Here is an 18,109-nt window from a genome sequence, read left to right on the forward strand (position 1 = left end):
CAGAAATCATATTCATGTCCGCATTCAGATTTAATAAGTTCCGTTGGTGGCATTAATTCTCATTTGCCACATGCTCCAGTTTGTAAATGCTGAATGGAGAAAAAAATTTGAGAACAATAGTGGAGTGTACTTATATGATACTTTAATGCTGTTTTATTGGTCCTGAATGTGTCCGTTTATTTTGGTGTATTTCAAGTTTAAGTATATTGGAATACGTGATATATTTTTGTTGTCTCTGGGTTTTCCACAGGCACATTGGGTTGTTGAGAGTGAAAGGGAAAAAAATGAATCTTCAGAAAATTCCTTTACAGACCGTCAGGCAGTTCTTCATTCAGGATGTAACACTCTCAGATCACCCTGACCTTTTCAGCCCAGAGCAACCCAAAGTCATGGACAAAGTTATGGCTTACTGCCAGGAGAAGGTACAGATGCCCACAGACACACACTGATGTATTCAGGAACTCCATGAGAATCTATAGTTGTTAACTCTACTTTGTAGTAAAACAAAAAGAAAATGGCATATTTTTTAGTATCAATGCTGAGAGATTATGTCGAAATTTAAATTTATCAGACACATTTATCCAAAGCAACTAAAAAAATCACCAACATTTTTCTTCCCTATTGTGAAGTACATTTAAGTGAAATGACTTTGTCCATCGGGAATTGATTGGGATTGTCATTCTCAATGTGATTGACAATGATGCAGAACTGAACATCAAAAAGATTGTTTTACCAAGGCTACATCAAAGCCTACAAAGCTTTTAGGTTAATTTTAAAGGGTTAGCAGCATGACATTTTCATTTAGCAGATACCTTTTACCTTTTTTTTATTATTATTTATTTATTTACAGACACTTGAAGCATTTTCTGATTTTAGTTATAAAAGTACATGCTAGGACAAAGACGCTGGTTAGTCACTGAGGTGTGTAGCAAGAGACTACTGTTTTTCCTCTATTTGAAGATTATTCCTCTATTGAGGTACAGTGAATATAGAAGTTCACACAGGAATAACTGGACATTGCTTTTTTTATTTTACCCTTTCATTCTTTTAGGTTGAAGAGATGCTTGAAGAGGCAGAGAGAGAGAGACTTGGAAATCCCCTTACTCCTGAGAAACCTCTCATCAGACTACGAGTATGTATCAGTCACACACCCTCTCGTTGTCTGGATTTACTGTTTGTTATTTTCTCAGTTCATGAAATACTGGGTGAAATACAATGCATATTTCTCTTTCATTTGCCTCTCTCTCTCCAGGTGGATTATAGTGGGGGTTTTGAAGTCTTTAACACTATGCGCTTTAGTCAGAAATTTGTAGATCGAGTGGCAAATCCCAAAGACATCTTGCATTTCATCAGACACCGAGAGGCCAAAGACAACATTAAAGGCAAGTCGCACATCGGTAACACTTTATAATAAGTATACAGTAATAAAGTACTTACAAATCATTTGCAAACTATTAGTTTATAGTTCATAGTTAATATTTTGTAGTCTCTACATTTTTTATATATTAATAGAAATTATATACAAATAGTGAGTTCTTCATTCATTCATTCCTTCACTGTAATTCACAGTTATTATTGTTTAATTAGCTCATATGTAAAGAGTTAGATAATGCTTTAACAACTTATTAACCAGAAATAGTACTCACTTTAGATTAGGTCATAACATTTTAAGCAATATATTATATTATATTATATTATATTATATTATATTATATTATATTATATTATATTATATTATATTATATTATATTATATTATGTTATGTTATGTTATATTATATTATATTATATTATGTTATATTATGTTATATTATATTATATTTTAGCTCTGGAAAAAATTAAGAGACCACTTACATTTTTTCTTAAATTGGCATCTCTACATTTCATTCCAGTGTCTGTTGAATTCCAACACGGGCACACCTCATTCTGCTTAATGAAGTACTGATTAGATGATCACCCGAACCAAATCTTATTTAACGAGGAAGAGTATAAAAAACACTGCTGTGTTTATCACTATCCTCTTGCAATAGGACCATCTGGATGGCAAAAACAGTGCTAGTAGTAGTACCTCAAAAGTAATTAGAATCAATTAACTATTTTGTTTTGAGTGAAGAAAAGACGGGTTCAATTCTGGCTTTACTGAGGGATACAGTGAGCATCATGTTGCTTCCATCATTAAAATATCGAGACAGCGGTTCAAACAATGCAGGCGAAGGACGAAAACAACTCTCCACTGTCCGGGATGACTGCTATCTCAGTCGAATGTCACTCAACCGTAGGATGACATCAAGTGACCTGCAAAAAGAATGGCAAACGGCAGCGGGGGTGAAGAGCAAGGCGAGGACGGTTCGAAACAGGCTCCTAGGGGCAGGACTGAAGTCGTGCAAAGCTAGAAAAAAAAAACTTTTTTTCAGCCAGGCTGAGGTTGGCAAAAGACCATAAGGATTGGACTGTAGAGGATTGGAGTAAGGTCATCTTCTCTGATGAGTCCTGTTTTCAGCTTTGCCCAACACCTCGTCGTCTGATGGTTAGACAGAGACCTGGAGAGGCCTACAAGCCACAGTGTCTCTCGCACCTTTTGTGAAATTTGGAGGATCAGTGATCGGGCACATTCGTCTTTGTGAAGAGCGCATGAATCAAGCCACGTACAAGGTTATCCTGGAAGAAACCTTGCTTCCTTCTGCTCTGGCAATGTTCCGAGGATTGTTTTTTCCAGCAGGACAATGATCCAATCCAGCCAGGCCAGTCAAGGTGTGGATGGAGGACCACTAGATCAAGACCCTGTCATGTCCAGCCCAATCTCTAGACCTGAACCCATTGAAAACCTCTGGAATGTGATCAAGAGGAAGAGTCGAGCTGCTTAAATTTTTTCACCAGAAGTGGCATAAAGTCGCCCAACAGCAAACTGGTAAAGAGCATGCCAAGACGCATGAAAGCTGTGATGGGAAATCAGGGTTATTCCACCAAATATTGATTTCTGAGCTCTCTGAGTTCAAACATTAGTATTGTGTAGTTTAAAAATTAATATGAACTTGTTTTCTTTGCATTATTTGAGGTTGGAAAACAATGCATATTTTTAGTTATTTTGACAATGTTTATTTGGAATTTGGGAGAATTGTAGTCAGTAGTTTATAGAATAAAACAAAAATGTTAATTTTACTCAAACACATACCTATAATTAGTAAAACCAGAGAAAGTGATAATTTTGCAGTGGTCTCTTAATTTTTTACTGTGCAAAAGTCTTAGGCACGCTATTATTTTCGCCACCAAAAAAATGGTTTTAAGTCAGTTATTTATATATTTTGCTGTAGTGTGTCAGTAGGAAATATCATTTTACATTTCCAAACATTAATTTTGCCATTAATTAAATGGACATCAGTTTAAAATAACCATGGGAAGGAATAGTGTTGTCAAAGGTACGTGACGATACCAGCATTTCCCCCAAGCATTTTAAGCGCTGATGAGCGGATTCTTAAACATCTGATTGGTGTTTTTGATTGGTCATTGTGTTCGCACGCTCAACATAATGTCTGTGATTGGCTGCAATGATCAACGCATTCAAATACATTTTATTTTTATAGTGCTTTTTTTTTATTTTGTAAAAGCAGCTTTACAGAAATTCATCATGTTAATAATATTAGTACCTTATAGTTCGCGATTAGCCGGGGTGCTAGAATAGTTTGGATTTGGCAACGATATAAAAAAATCAACCAGTTGATCATATGTGGATAATTGCTAAAACTTTGCAGTATATGCTATTATCACGGCGGTATTGGATTTCATTGAAAGCTAAATGTATTGAATTGCATTGTAAAACTAATTGTTCTACTTAGACATGTATTAGCTACTTTAACACCAACTGACCTATAAAGAAAGCAAGCATTCAACTTGAACATTTAAGAAACTAAATACTAGGTACACTATGTAACTTTTGACGCTCTAGCGGTTAATAAACACACAGTCACGCCGGTACTGGGCTACTCCACAGCGGTTGTCGTCCTGTTCGGTCTAAAATAGTCTAAATAAAAACACTTATTATAGGCGTACTGTAGTGGTTCAGGATAAGACATAAATACTGTTTTTAAAGATGTATTCATGATGTAATCGCTCATTATATACATTTTGTAAATTTTTTACAAAAAAAGTTACATAATGTAACTTTAAATCAATCCACACACAAGTTATGGTTTATAGAAAGCTTAATGACATGATGATTTGCATGTCATGTGACAAAACATTTACTGATAAAAGTATAAATGAATAGGTGAATAATAACATTTTAATTAAGCACAATAATCCTATTAACACCTAAATGGCATTTATTACATGGCTCTCTATAATATATGATTGATTTGGTCAATCATGGCATTTGCATAATATAACGCAATTGCATGGGGGTGAAAACAAAAAAAATAACTACATACACATTTATAGAAATTAGAAGTTGACAGTAGGATGTAGGATGTTTCTTAATTGAATGTGTTCATTTGTTTCCTCATCACATGCATATGTGTAATCTGAGATATATTGTATCATACTGAGCAATATTACACCCATCATAATCAACTAATACATTCTGTAATGCATTTTCAGTATCCATATTTTCAATATACATTTTTCACCCCTATAGTTCTTTACATTCTGACCAGTCACACAGACTGAATGGTTGTGTTAAACAGTCTAAGCAAGGGTTAGGTTATTCTGAACCTTAAATTGTTGATGGGAATTTAGATACTGTGAGTTTAGAGAAACACTGTTGCATATTAACAGTATGTAAATACTGCATATTAATTGCTGCAGTTGCACTGTATGAAGTATGCATCTACAGTTGAGATTTGCTATTTAGTAATGCATCTCTTTATACGAAGTACACTGTTTAGTGTGTGTGGGTGAAGTTGGATATATTTGTAATAGTTGGCAGTTGAAGTTCTGAAGAAACCGAAAAAACTGAGACAAACATGCTTGAAGAAACCTTCCTGCAAAGCTACAGTACTGTGAAAAGTACTGGCACTTATGTTAAAATGCTGTAAAGTGAGAATGCTTTCAAAAATAAAATCACAAATTGAATTTATTTATGATTTAACTTCTATTAACTAATTCAAATCAATATATGGTGTTACGACCCTTTGCGTTTAAAACAGGTTCTTGTGCAGGTACACTTGCGCATAGTTTATCAGGTAGCTTTGCAGGAAGGTTTATTGGTATATTGCCTAGCCTTAAGCAGATTAACTGAGAAGTTTAATACTAATTGAGAATGGCATAATACATAATTAAGTGTTTAAGCCAAAGCCAAGATATATATACACTTCTGAGATAAATGTATAGTGCCTTTGTGTCCTTTTTGCCCCATTAATTGTAATTGCATGTAAAATTGCAACCAATACAAGAACATTTCTTAAAATGTTTGATGGAAGTCAGTCATATTGGTTTGGAACGACATGAGGGTGAGTAAATTATGAAAGTTTCACTTTTTCTAGTGATGCTACTGCCCATCATTGCTCGTGGCTTATTCGAAAATCTTGCATGATTGCACATGCACAGGAAAATAATTTATTTAATATTTCAATTTGAATCATGCTGTGTGTGTTCTGCAGAAGAAAGTTTGGATTTCGGAGCACTCCTCTCTCGTCCCAATTCTGAGGTCTTACAGTTGAGAGTGGAAGATCTTGTGAAGGAATACTTCCAGACAGCTGAGAAGGTTTGTAGTTGTCTGTGTGTGTGTTAAGGATACAGATAAATCTTCAGTCGCCTCCTAACCTTCCACAGAATTGTCATGCTTAAAGGTGCTCTAAGCGATGTTGGGTGACGTCACTCCTTGTTGACATTCGAAGTATTGTCAAACAAAACGAAGGCTAGCTCGACCCTCCCTGGACTGGGCTGTCTACAAACAAACTGGCCCAGCCTGGACCACGAAACATAACAAACAGTGTTCCGACAATAACCGACAAGAATGATTTGGGGGTGGGGGCTGGGGGGTTAGTGCGCATGCACATGAAGGGGGGTGTGGGGATTGGAGGAGAGAGAAGCATGAAGAGGGAAGTTAGCTAGAGGAGAGACGTCCTAACAACGACTAACGTTAAAATTGTATATTCTTGAGAATTTTGATATGGCCGACACACGACCAAAGAGACGACGTTCCGATGAACAAATAACAAAGAATAGGGAAAAGGAGAAGGAACGCAAAGTCCTGAATTTAGTCATGAACCATTTAGAAAAAACAAACTGGATTTACCCACCTGTCCAGCAAAAACAGAGCCACCTGAATGTCAGAATGTCGCCACCTTTTGAACGCTTTTCCGATGTAAATTCGGGACTTTGCGTTCCTTCTCCTTTTCCCTTTTCTTTGTTATTTGTTCATCGGAACGTCGTCTCTTTGGTCGTGTGTCGGCCATATCAAAATTCTCAAGAATATACAATTTTAACGTTAGTCGTTGTTAGGACGTCTCTCCTCTAGCTAACTTCCCTCTTCATGCTTCTCTCTCCTCCAATCCCCACACCCCCCTTCATGTGCATGCGCACTAACCCCCCAACCCCCACCCCCAAATCATTCTTGTCGGTTATTGGCTGGAACACTGTTTGTTATGTTTCGTGGTCCAGGCTGGGCCAGTTTGTTTTTCTTGCCGTTTGTGGAGCCTGGGCTGTCTACAGAGATCGCGTTTTTTTACAGTGTGTTTAGGGGACAGGCAGCTATCGTATAGTGAGGAGATGTTTGCTGGATGTGACAAAAATGTTTTGGCCTAAAAAAATGCGTGACATCGCTTAGGGAATAGAGCTCTTTTAAAAGGTTCTCATCACTTTGAAGCTCTTATTCAACTGGCATATTTGCCAACACCTCCGGGCAGCTATTTCAGGCATCCAAGACCAAGTCCTATTTACTTGAATGGGGGAATCCTGAAATCTCAAAAACTGTTTGCTGAACTCATATTTAAATTACATATTTCAAATCGGCTGCAAAATCTGAAGTTAACTGTCCCATAAATGTTCTTTCTTATACTCTCATTCCATTAAAAAAAAGCATATTTTTCAGGCTAGACCAGCCAGAGCGCATGTGCAGTTTCTATATAGCAACTGGAGTTTCTAACGGCAGCTGCAGTGATCCAATGACTTTACCAATGGGCAATTTTGAGTGCAAAATTCTTTGTTTATAATAAATGTGTTTAATAAAAGTATAGTTGTTTTTTATTATTTGCAAGATCTCATTGATATATCTTTAGAAGGATTAATAAGTTTCTCTTAGTTTGCATATGGTTAACAGTAGCTGTTATGTTTTTTAAATTGGACTAGTAGCAGTCCAGTTCGGATAACAAAGGTTTTATATAACCATGTCATTAGAATTGGAAGTGGTGGTGTAAATCTTTGAAATTCCAATTGATAGGAAAATATTAGTCATTTAAACAGTCGATCAGATTGACTTGTGTAGGTAAGACTTTTTTTCTCCTTACTCGTTAGAGAGGAAAGAATCAAACCAAGGAAACTGTAACATTCATAGTGGAAAAGTTACGTTCATGTAAACAATATGTTCAGAATCATCAATCAGATGATTTCTTTCAGAGTAAAAAAAAATGTGTCTATGTAAATGTACCTACTTTGATGAACACAGAATAATGACACCGCTAAATATGTTACCCTACCCCTATAACCTGAAACCAGCTGTTGTCTTGGGGTAACTCTAGGTAGGCCATCTCTCCGTAATGTGCAGTCTGCAAGCGTTTTTGTTTGTTTTTGAGAAACTGATGGATGAGTATATTGAGTGTAATATATGTATAATACATTTGTTTAAATTTATTATACATATACCATTAATATTTCAGTGTGTAAAGGTGTGTGTTTCTGTACGTGTAGAATGTGCAGTTGTCTCTGTTGACGGAGCAAGGCATGGGAAAGGCAGTGCAGGAGTTTGTGGATAAAGAGGAGAGAGATGCTATTGAAGAACTCATAAACTACCAGCTGGAGAAAACCCAGCGCTTCCTCAGAGAACGACGGGTGGAAGCCACAGAAGAGAAGATTGATGAGGAGGTAAGAGGAAGAGCAGCTCAGCTGAACAAGGCAATAAACCAATTTCACAATGATTGAAAGGTGGCCATTTTAGTTCTTTACCAGCATATGTGCAGCCACTGTTGTTTTCTGAGAAAATGTGTCTGTCATGTTTATCTGCATGTGTCATTAGATTCGACAGTTTCGAGACTCAAAGAGAAACACAGCAGAAGAGGATGAGGAAGTTCAAGAGGTCACTTTTTATCTCTTTTGCTGACTATACATGTCATTTATTCCTTTTCACGTTTATCACTCACTGGCATACATTCAAAAAAGTAAATTACCCCATCAATTTGCCATTCATTCTCTTTCAGGCTATAATCCGTGCAAAAGCTAATAGGGATCGTAGTGAAACTGTCAGAGGCGATGACCTCAACCTATCAGATGAGCCAGCTGACATTGCTATGGAGTCTGATGAAGAGTCCATATCTGCTCCTCCGATCCGTGGAAGGGGGCGCAGCTCCAGAGGACGAGGAGATCAAAGTACTAGCAAAAGAGGAAGAGGGAGAGGTATCTACATAAACATTCGCAGAGACAGAAACAATTTCTTTGATAACTATATAAATCACAAAACCTAAATTGTGAAGAGATCCTTTTGAGACAAATATTTTGTAATTAAAATGCTTAATTCTCTACCGAGGGGTGGGTGAAATGCTAGTTAAATCTGGTTCAAATTTCAAGTATTGTTTCTATCACAGTTATGCCTGTGTTATGGATGTAAATTAATAACAAATGTCTTTGAAACAAAAAATCATGTTGAATTGCACTCATCATACTATTTGTAATATTTAATGCGCAAAACAATTTCGTTATTAAAAATTCAATAATCAATGCTGAGCTTCCAGACTTCATTTTGCAAACTTTTTGTTTCCAAAATATTGAGTCTGAAAATACCATCTATAACAGGGGTGCCAAACTCTCAAACTCAGCTTCTGGAGGGCCACAGTCCCTTCAAATAAGCATGAAGGGCTTGATTAGCTTGATCAGATTCGTTTAATTAGGGTTAAAGCTAAACTGTGCAGGAACTGAGTTTTGCACCACTGACCTATAATATTGGACAGTCAGTTTTTGGTCCATTTTATTTCTCTTTACAATTCACTTCCACAAATTCAGTGGTTCAAATTTAGCCGAATATTCAACATTGCACAACCGGGTACTGCAGAAATAGCAGTAGAGTACTCATGCATAATTTCCATCTGCTGTTATTCAGCCTCACCAGCAGGTAGAGGGAGTCATTCACTTGCAAAAACTCTTCTTCTTCATCCTAGCACGTTTTCCTCTGATGCAGAGTCTGCTTTTCGGATTGTGGCATGCCATTTTGTACGGTCGAGCACACTGTTCGAGTGAAATGTTGTAATGGCTGTTACGAAAATTAATGTTGACAAATAAAAATATGACATGAAAACATGTCTATAAAAACATGAACATATACATAATCTAGCAGTTATTTTTTCTAGTCATATCAGATTAATCGGATACAGTGGTACAAACCTAGTCAGATTAATATCAGATTATCAGATTAATCATATCAGATGATTCTGATTCTTATGATGATTCATATCATATCAAATAAAACATCAGATTAATCAGATATACAGTGGTACAGATACAGTGGTGTAATCAGGTACAAACCTACCATAAAAATTATAGACCCTTAATTTCTTTGTAAGTGGGCAAACTTACAAAATCAGCAGGGGATCAAATAATAATTTTCCCCACTATATACACCTATTACATCTTACATCTGCACAAAAGGACGCGAATACGCACATAAACTTGACTGTGTGAAATCGTTACTCCCATTGTGGATTCGCTCTTCACAACAACGCTGATACTAAACTACTAAACTAAAACATGAAACATTCTATTATAATCTTGTTCTCATTATAATGCGATGTATATGGCAGATTGTCGCTGTACATCTTGCACTTATTTTTTATGATCTAAGTGATTAGTCATCACTGCGTGTTTTCGAAGCCATAATGAGAAACAACTTTAAATAAAACATGTCTACTTTTAAAAAATATGAGAACGAAATAACAGTGCTGCATTTTATCATCAATGATTTTGAAAAAAAGAATATGACAGTCTCAAATAACCATAGTCAATAACATTGGGCATTGCATTTGAGTTGAAACTGAAGAGTGAATGAGCACCTGTCGGTAAACTGCAGCGCTTTGCTAGCTGGTTAATATACTCAACCAAACACGTCCTATAACATTAATCAGAAATGGACAACATAAAAGTAATCTTACAACTTACATCTGCACAAAAGGGCACAAATGCGCACATGAGCTTGACCGTGCTAGTCTGCTATAACTCACATTGTGGTCCCCCTAACAGCACGCTGATACACGGGCAACTAAAGCACAGAATTTACAACATTCTAATCTATTACAATCGTGTTCTGACTATAATGCTATGTATATGACAGATTGGCGCTGCACATCTTGAACTTAACTGTATTTCATGATCAGAGAGATTCCAGGCATCACTGCCTTTCAAATCCAGTTTCACTTTATTTCGCCGGTCTGGAAGGTATACTAACCAATCAGGTACCGCCCAAAATGGTGGAAAACACAATCATAAAAATAAACAAATATATTTTTTAAAGTCAGGACGATCATCGTTTTCATGTACTCATGTACTCGTGCACATCCCTAGTACAAACAGCTATATTACATACTAAAGGAAAGGTTAAATTAAAAAAGCATAATAGGTCCCCCTTAATAAATAGAACAATAATTATGTTGTGTAGGTAATGTTTATTTAATCAGAAAAATGTGTCAACTTGGTACTACAAACATATATAAGAAGCATTTGTCTGTCAGAGTGAGCAGTGGTTGCAGTGTGCTTGCTGTGTTTGTTGATCAAGATTAGCAGCTGTTGCTAGTAAGTTAGTTAGAACTGCATTGTGAAGACCCCCTTGAGTAAAGACCCATTCGGCTAGAGACCTGCGACTCTACTTGCATGACTCCACTGAGTACACCGACAAAGCACAATCACTCTACTCTAAGCATCCTTTTCTTTTCATTATCACTTTCTTCATTTCTCCTGTATTACTCTCACCATGTGCCACCAGTTCTTCACTGTTGTCCATGGCAAAAGGAAGTACAAGCACGTCCGCACACACCAAGGCTTCTACATTCCCTGGCCACATCTTCTCCATAGCCTGTTAGCCTTTCTGATGCTGATGTACTGTGGAACTGTGGATTTTGAACCATCTGTTAGTACAGCACTGTATTTTGAGCTGTATATAATGTTAATTATAGAGACATACATTATCTTATCAAATACCAGCACATTTCCCATACAATTGTAATAGTCCAAACTGTATACCAGAATCTATAAGAAAGTTTATAGATGTGTACTAAGGGTTTCATACATCATACCTATGTCTTAAACTTTGACCGTTACTAATAAGGCAAATAGTTTGTCTTGAAATTAACTTAAACATTTAGTAGCCAAATTGGCTGGTCAGTTAAAGTTTCCGCCATTCATAACTTCTACTATCCCAAACAAAAATATCTGAATGAACCAGATGATCAAAATCACTGCTTGAATTTTATTCTATTTATTATTAATTCTGTAACTTCACATTAAGGTTCCATTAGTTAACTTGTTAGTTAATAAAAATACAACTCTTCATTATTAATTCATGTTAGATCAGATGCAACATTTGATTTTAAAGTATGTTTTTGTAAATGTAGAAATTAACATTAACTAAGATCAATGTTCATAACTGTGTAGTTAACTAATGGTACCTTATTGTAAAGTGTTAACACTAAAGTGTAAATATGATTCTGAATCATTGAATGGCTTTCAGTTTTAGACTGCAGTTTTAGATAGCTTTCAGACTGTTCTTAGAAAACAGCATTTATTTCATTGTAATTTACACACAGCTCACTCCAAAATTAATGTTTAATGGTAAACACATTTTAGATAAGTGGACAGGCTGTCAATTCATAGTGATCAGCTGTTTCCTCACAAAAGTCAGCGTACTTAAATAAATGTACTGAAGCCTCTCCTTCCTTCAGTGTCTCGATGCCTCAGACATCTCACAGGTATCACACACCAGTACCCAGGGTGTACACTCATAGAAAACAATGTGTTCGAATGTTAAAGATGTGACCCTTCTCATCCAATGTGCGACCCTCCTTACACTTTGTTTTGCTAACGTTGGAAGCTCCTGGTTGGAGGACATAATTAATGAATCATAACCCACCAAATTGGCTAGTGAGCTGATACACCATTTGCATTTGATGGGTTGGGGGATTTGATTCATCTCAAACTCTGCCTACAATGTCTATTTTAATGTGTCCAGGTGCTGCCTCAAAGTCAACGCGGGGGGGACGTGGACAAAAAGGATCTCTCTCAAGTCCCCTAAAAAACAAGTCAATAATGGATGGTAAGATACAATCTCTTGATACACCTGACACTTGAACACACACAAGCAAGTAGTGTTGAAGTTCAAACCAATTGCGCATTAGAGGGTGCAAGTAACTCTTTCTGCACCTCAGCTGGTGCACTTAAAATCACAACCACATCCACGGTCTGTGGCTTTCTACAGTATCTGCCTAACTTACAGGTTCCACATCCACGGTCTGTGGCTTTCTACAGTATCTGCCTAACTTACAGGTTCCACATCCACGGTCTGTGGCTTTCTACAGTATCTGCCTAACTTACAGGTTCCACATCCACGGTCTGTGGCTTTCTATCTGCCTAACCTATAGGTTTTCCTGTGACATCACCATATGAGAGTCCAGTGGATACTTAATCTTTGAGCAATTGAGCCACTTCTTTTAAAGTCACCCTGGTGAAAATCAAGTTTTTAATATTGTTTATATGTCTGTGTGGTGTTTTTAATATGCTTTAAGACAAACCATGTGTAAATTCATAAGTCGACACCATTGCTGAGTATTTTCTCCTTAAAACTGCAGTGAACCAAAGACAGTCTCAAAAACGCATTTGTGGTTCCCATAACTCAAACTTGCAATCATTCAGTTTCTTTTATTCTCGGTTTCATTCCTGTGTTTGCTTGGAGGTTTATTTTAAATGGTGTGAAGGTGTGTGTTCTGTATTCCCCTTAAATGGCAGCCTCAGGTGTTTTATTTGTTTTGTTCTGTGCTCTTTACAGTATGGGCTTCAACCCAGAGGACCTCTCGTGGAAACACATCAAAGATGGATGCTGAGGAGGTATACGCACAAATACCTGCATGTCTTTAACTGTTAAAAACGAAATGATAAATCTGTTAACCCTTTTAATGATGATACAATGATGATAAAGAAAGAGATCAACTTTCTTACTAAGTACAAGAACATAAAGTTGAACTTTATCAGTCTCTCTCACAAACAATAATTTGTGCCCCTACCCTCGTTTGGCCAGAGTGTACTCTCACAATTTCTGTTTGTGATTCAGTTTATTCTTGCTTTGTTTAACCCAGTCCAAATCAGTTTCCTTTTTAAGCTTCTAAAATCAAATAAAAGAAAAAAGTCTTTTAAGTCCATAACATTAAAGGTTGAGCCCACAGTAAATTGACGTCATTAAGCATGCAGCCCCCAAGAGCATTACAATAACCTAGCCTTGAGGTCAGCGAACAAACTTTTCTGCATTTTGTCATTGAGATCATATGTCGTAATTTAGATATATGGTAACACTTTAGAATAACTGCATGCTATTAATCATTAGTTAAGCATCACTAAACAGTTAATTCATCATTTATAAAGCATTAATAGACATTAATAAGCAGTTTATAAATACAGCTATAAATGCTTTATTCTTGATTTATAAGCATATCTATAATGTGTTTAATAATTGTATTTTCATACTTTATTAATGATCAATTTATCATTTCTAAATGAAGTATAGCATTATTTACAAACCAGTTACATTATTTACAAACTAGGTGTTTGTCATTGATTAATAAGATCACTTAGAAAGTGTAAGTAAATGTAGTACATGCATGTAGTAAATGCATTTAAATGCATAGTTATAAAGCATTTAGTAGTGGTCAGTTAACTATTTTTGTGAGCTCATCTAAAGTGAGGACTAGTTATGCCTTGTAAAGCATTTATAAAGGAGATTTAAAGGCTCACTGATCTTCTAAACAGAAAAAGGAAACAAACACACACAGTGATACAGAACATAAACATATTTAACAGCCTTTAAATCTCCTTTATAAATGTTTTACAAGGCATAACTAGTCCTCACTTTAGATGAGTTCACAAAAATAGTTAACTGACCACTACTAAATGCTTTATAACTACCTGAATTAACCATGAATTACAGTAGAAATACATGTTAATAAACCATTTATTAACGCACAAAGTAACCATCACTATATGTCTGAATAATAATATGTATTTAAACAGTTTATTAATCATTTACTTACACTTTCTAAGTGATCTTATGAACCACTGACAACTCCTAAATAACCGGTTTGTAAATAATGTAATACTTCATTTAGAAATGATAAATTGATCATTAATAAAGTATGAAAATACAATTATTAAACACATTATATATATGCTTTAAAACAAGAACAAAGCATTTATAACTGTATTTATAAACTGCTTATTAATATCTATTAATGCTTCATAAATGACAAATTAACTGTTTACTAATGCTTAACTAATGATTAATAGCGTGCAGTTATTATAAAGTGTTACCAGATATGTTTTTACAATGGAAAAAATATGGTTTTACAGTTTGGTTACCAACATTCTTAGAAACATCTTTTTTGTTGTATTTGTATTTGTATTTTGTATTTATTTATTTATTTATTTATTTATTTATTTATAAAGCACCTTTCAGACTACACAGTAACTCCAAATTGCTGTACATTACAAACAACATAAACAAAAAAGAATAAATAAAATTAAAAAAGACAACAGGACAACCACCAATAAAACACCCATTAAAAACTGTTGTTCTGCAGAAAAAAGTCATACAGGTTTGGATGACAGAAATGTTGTCCACCACAACCTCATTCAGAAAAAAATATGCAATTATAAATATTTTCATAAAAAAGTAGCTGTATTTGGAGAGTGTTGCTGTATATAGCTACAGGGACCCGTTTCTGTACAGAGATGTTTTACAAGAGAAAAGAGATTGCATATATCTTCAGAGGATTCAGGATGGGAAAGTGGTCTTGCTGTTCTGTGATATGTCATTTTATTTCATTTGAACTTTTTTTCCTTCTTCTTTTCCCTCTCTGTGATCAGATCACCATAGAGGACAGTGACTCAGATGATAATGTTTCATTTTTTAAAAGTACCAGGACAAAACAAAAGTAAGTGGTTTACATATTTCCATTTGCTTTGCTCTTTAGTCTTGCTCTACCAGGTCATTCAGGTTAACTGGCATGGACTTCTAATGGCTTCTAATGAAGGAATGCTCCGATGTATCCGAAGAAATAAATGTTTAATAATAAATGAGTTGGGCTTGGCTCATCAGTCGATTTATTTGTATGACTAAAAACTGTCAAGGATTGAAAACGGCTTTGAAATCAAGCAAACTAAACTGGCAATAGAAAAAACATTAAACTGTTATCTTCTTAAAGGCAGGGTAGGTAGGATTTATTAAAAATTAAAGATCCAAATTTGTTAAAACTTTCTATATATATCAATACATAATTAAAATGTAAGAACTCTGAAAAAAAGAGTATAAAAATCAAGTGACTCTAGACCGTTTAATCTGTATTAAACACAGCTCATTATTTCGATTCGGGACGAATCAAAGGATTGGCTTAGGCGACTGTCACTCTCTCGCAACCATGGCAACCACCCTTTTGCCACACAGCACCTACCCACTTGCGCGCGACCGTTTGATTTGAGGAGTGCGAGAGGCACGGAACCTGATCACACCTCCGTCCAGTAGATGGCGGTAATGCACTATGTTTGCAAGCTGCCAATAAAATCTATCGAAGAAGAAGAAGAAGGCACTGAACCTAGGAATACCAAAACAATGGCAGAGAAAGAGCAATCTAAATTTACAGTACCGGCATATGCAGTTAGTGAAGGCAAACCAGGCAAAAAAATGCCCCTTCCCCTCCGCTTGTCTCAGGTAAATAATGCGTCCTCTAGCTCAGCGGTCGGAGTCGCGCGTTCATGTGTTTTGGGGACGTGGCTTTGGAAGAAGCACAGAAATGAGGGGGTGGAGTGAATGGAAATAATGAGATGTCTTTAAAACAGTCGTGAGAGGTCTACAGACACTCGATTTTGATACTTTCTTTTTCAGAGTACTTACATTTTAATTATGTATTGATATGTACATAAAGTTTAAACAAATTTGAAAAATAAAATTTTTAGACCATTTCTACCTACCCTGCCTTTAAGTGTTGGTTAAAGAAGCAATTCCCTTTAATGCCTGAAAAGGATATTCTCTGAATGAAACTAATAACTAAAAGTAACCACAAAAGCAACAGAACATAAACCAGACAATATATTTTAACAGCATAAGTTATATGTGTGCATACACAGGTTTCGTGGATTGAGTTAAGCAGAGAAACCCTAAGACTGAAAAACTACAGACTGTAAACTGTTAACTGTTTTAGAAAAGTAAGAAAAGGTCTTACCCATATCTTCCCTCTTTGCTTAACCAATAGGCTGACTTCATTAAGCTCCAGTAAGAGAGGTTCCCAGAGCCAGAGCCAGTCTCTTAAAGGAGTGTGCTTCGATGATGACGACGATGAGGTAGTGTTAATGTGCACTGGTTTTTGTGTTGGATTTGTTCACAAATTGATCTTTACCTTTTTTTTCCTCCTCTCAGGATGAGTTTGATCCATTCAAGGGTTCAAGACAGCAGCGCAAATGAGGAAATAATTCCAGCTGCTTGTATAGTCCTAATTAATCCTCAAATCTTTTTTCCTCAACACGTTTTTGCAGAGATTCAAGTAAACTAGTTTGTTCAAGGTTTACATGCCTACCGTTGTTTTAACGTTGTCAAATTTTAAATGTTGAACACTGCTGTCTTTTCTACTGGTCTATTATTATTGTCCCAAGGCTTTATTTGAGGACATGCATCAATGTGTGTTTATCAAAGCAAAAGTCTGTTTATGTCTGTTCCATGCCATAAAAACCATAAACATGTCACTCTTCTATTCTTGCTACTGAGCAGAATATTCTTGTTTTTGCTGCTGACAATTCAGACAGGGGCATGCATGTTAATTTGTCGTTTTATCGGTTTCTTTTATCTCAACAAATATATTTTACAGAAAATTACTGCTACAGCAATCAACCCCAAACTCATACAATCTATCTTTCATACAATCTAAATGTCCACAGTCTGTATTTGGGTTAATATACACGAAAGTACTGAAAATATTGCTATAAACTGCAATGACACCTCCCTCCGACTTTCAGATAAGGTTCATGTTTTTATAATAACCTTGGGGGTAGACATATAATTAACAATGGGATGGGATCTAATCTAGTTTCAAACCCAAAGCTTAACAAGTGTTATTATTTTGACATCCATTAAATGTTCTTTTATGGGTTAGAGTGTGTTTTTTATTTATTAGTTTGATAGTCCAGGAAAGAGACAGTGGTTGTTTGTTCAGGGAACAAAGTCTCTTAATGATGATATCTAGATGGCAAAGTCTTTATAAAATATCTATATCTAAAATCACTACATTTAAATTTCAAACCACTGTAAAATCCTCTTCTGCTAATTTTAGCTGAAAATATTCAGGTAACAGGTTTCAGAGTAGTTAATATTTTAAAAACCTAAGAAAAGTGTTTTTACTTTTTATTTTTTACTGAAGTGCACTTAGAAAACTATGGTGTAGAAACAATTCTCAAGAAGAAGATATATTTTAAAGAAAGTTGGTAACCAGACAGTTGATGGTGGTATTTTTTTTCCTACTATGCAAGTCAATGGGTGCCGTCAACCGTCTTGTTACCAACATTCTTCAAAATATCAGGAAGAAATTCATACAGGTTTGCAACAACTTGAGGGTCAGTGAAGTAATGACAAAATGTTCAGTTTTTGGGTAAACTATCCTTTCAACTTAAGTACAGTTTCCCAGTACTTTTTACACCTCGGTTTAAAAGGATACGATTTCCCTTCTGTTGAT

The 18,109-nt window shown here is 35.7% G+C and overlaps 1 protein-coding gene across 1 annotated transcript in view; it reads left to right on the forward strand.

The window, feature by feature from the left end:
• Nucleotides 1–17,532, forward strand: part of mre11a (MRE11 homolog A, double strand break repair nuclease) — a 33,509-nt gene extending 15,977 nt beyond the window's left edge. Inside the window, exons 9-20 of the mRNA XM_084126666.1 lie at nucleotides 251–422; nucleotides 1,052–1,132; nucleotides 1,253–1,382; nucleotides 5,594–5,697; nucleotides 7,842–8,015; nucleotides 8,167–8,226; nucleotides 8,348–8,543; nucleotides 12,358–12,441; nucleotides 13,171–13,229; nucleotides 15,258–15,325; nucleotides 16,640–16,727; nucleotides 16,804–17,532. Of these exons, the coding sequence (XP_083982792.1) occupies nucleotides 251–422; nucleotides 1,052–1,132; nucleotides 1,253–1,382; nucleotides 5,594–5,697; nucleotides 7,842–8,015; nucleotides 8,167–8,226; nucleotides 8,348–8,543; nucleotides 12,358–12,441; nucleotides 13,171–13,229; nucleotides 15,258–15,325; nucleotides 16,640–16,727; nucleotides 16,804–16,848 (1,261 nt within the window). The 3' untranslated portion in view covers nucleotides 16,849–17,532. The remainder of the gene's footprint in view (nucleotides 1–250; nucleotides 423–1,051; nucleotides 1,133–1,252; nucleotides 1,383–5,593; nucleotides 5,698–7,841; nucleotides 8,016–8,166; nucleotides 8,227–8,347; nucleotides 8,544–12,357; nucleotides 12,442–13,170; nucleotides 13,230–15,257; nucleotides 15,326–16,639; nucleotides 16,728–16,803) is intronic.
• The last annotated feature ends 577 nt before the right edge of the window (nucleotides 17,533–18,109 follow it).

The sequence above is a fragment of the Abramis brama genome (genome assembly GCF_963993115.1).
Source record: "Abramis brama genome assembly, chromosome: 10".
NCBI lineage: Eukaryota > Metazoa > Chordata > Actinopteri > Cypriniformes > Leuciscidae > Abramis > Abramis brama.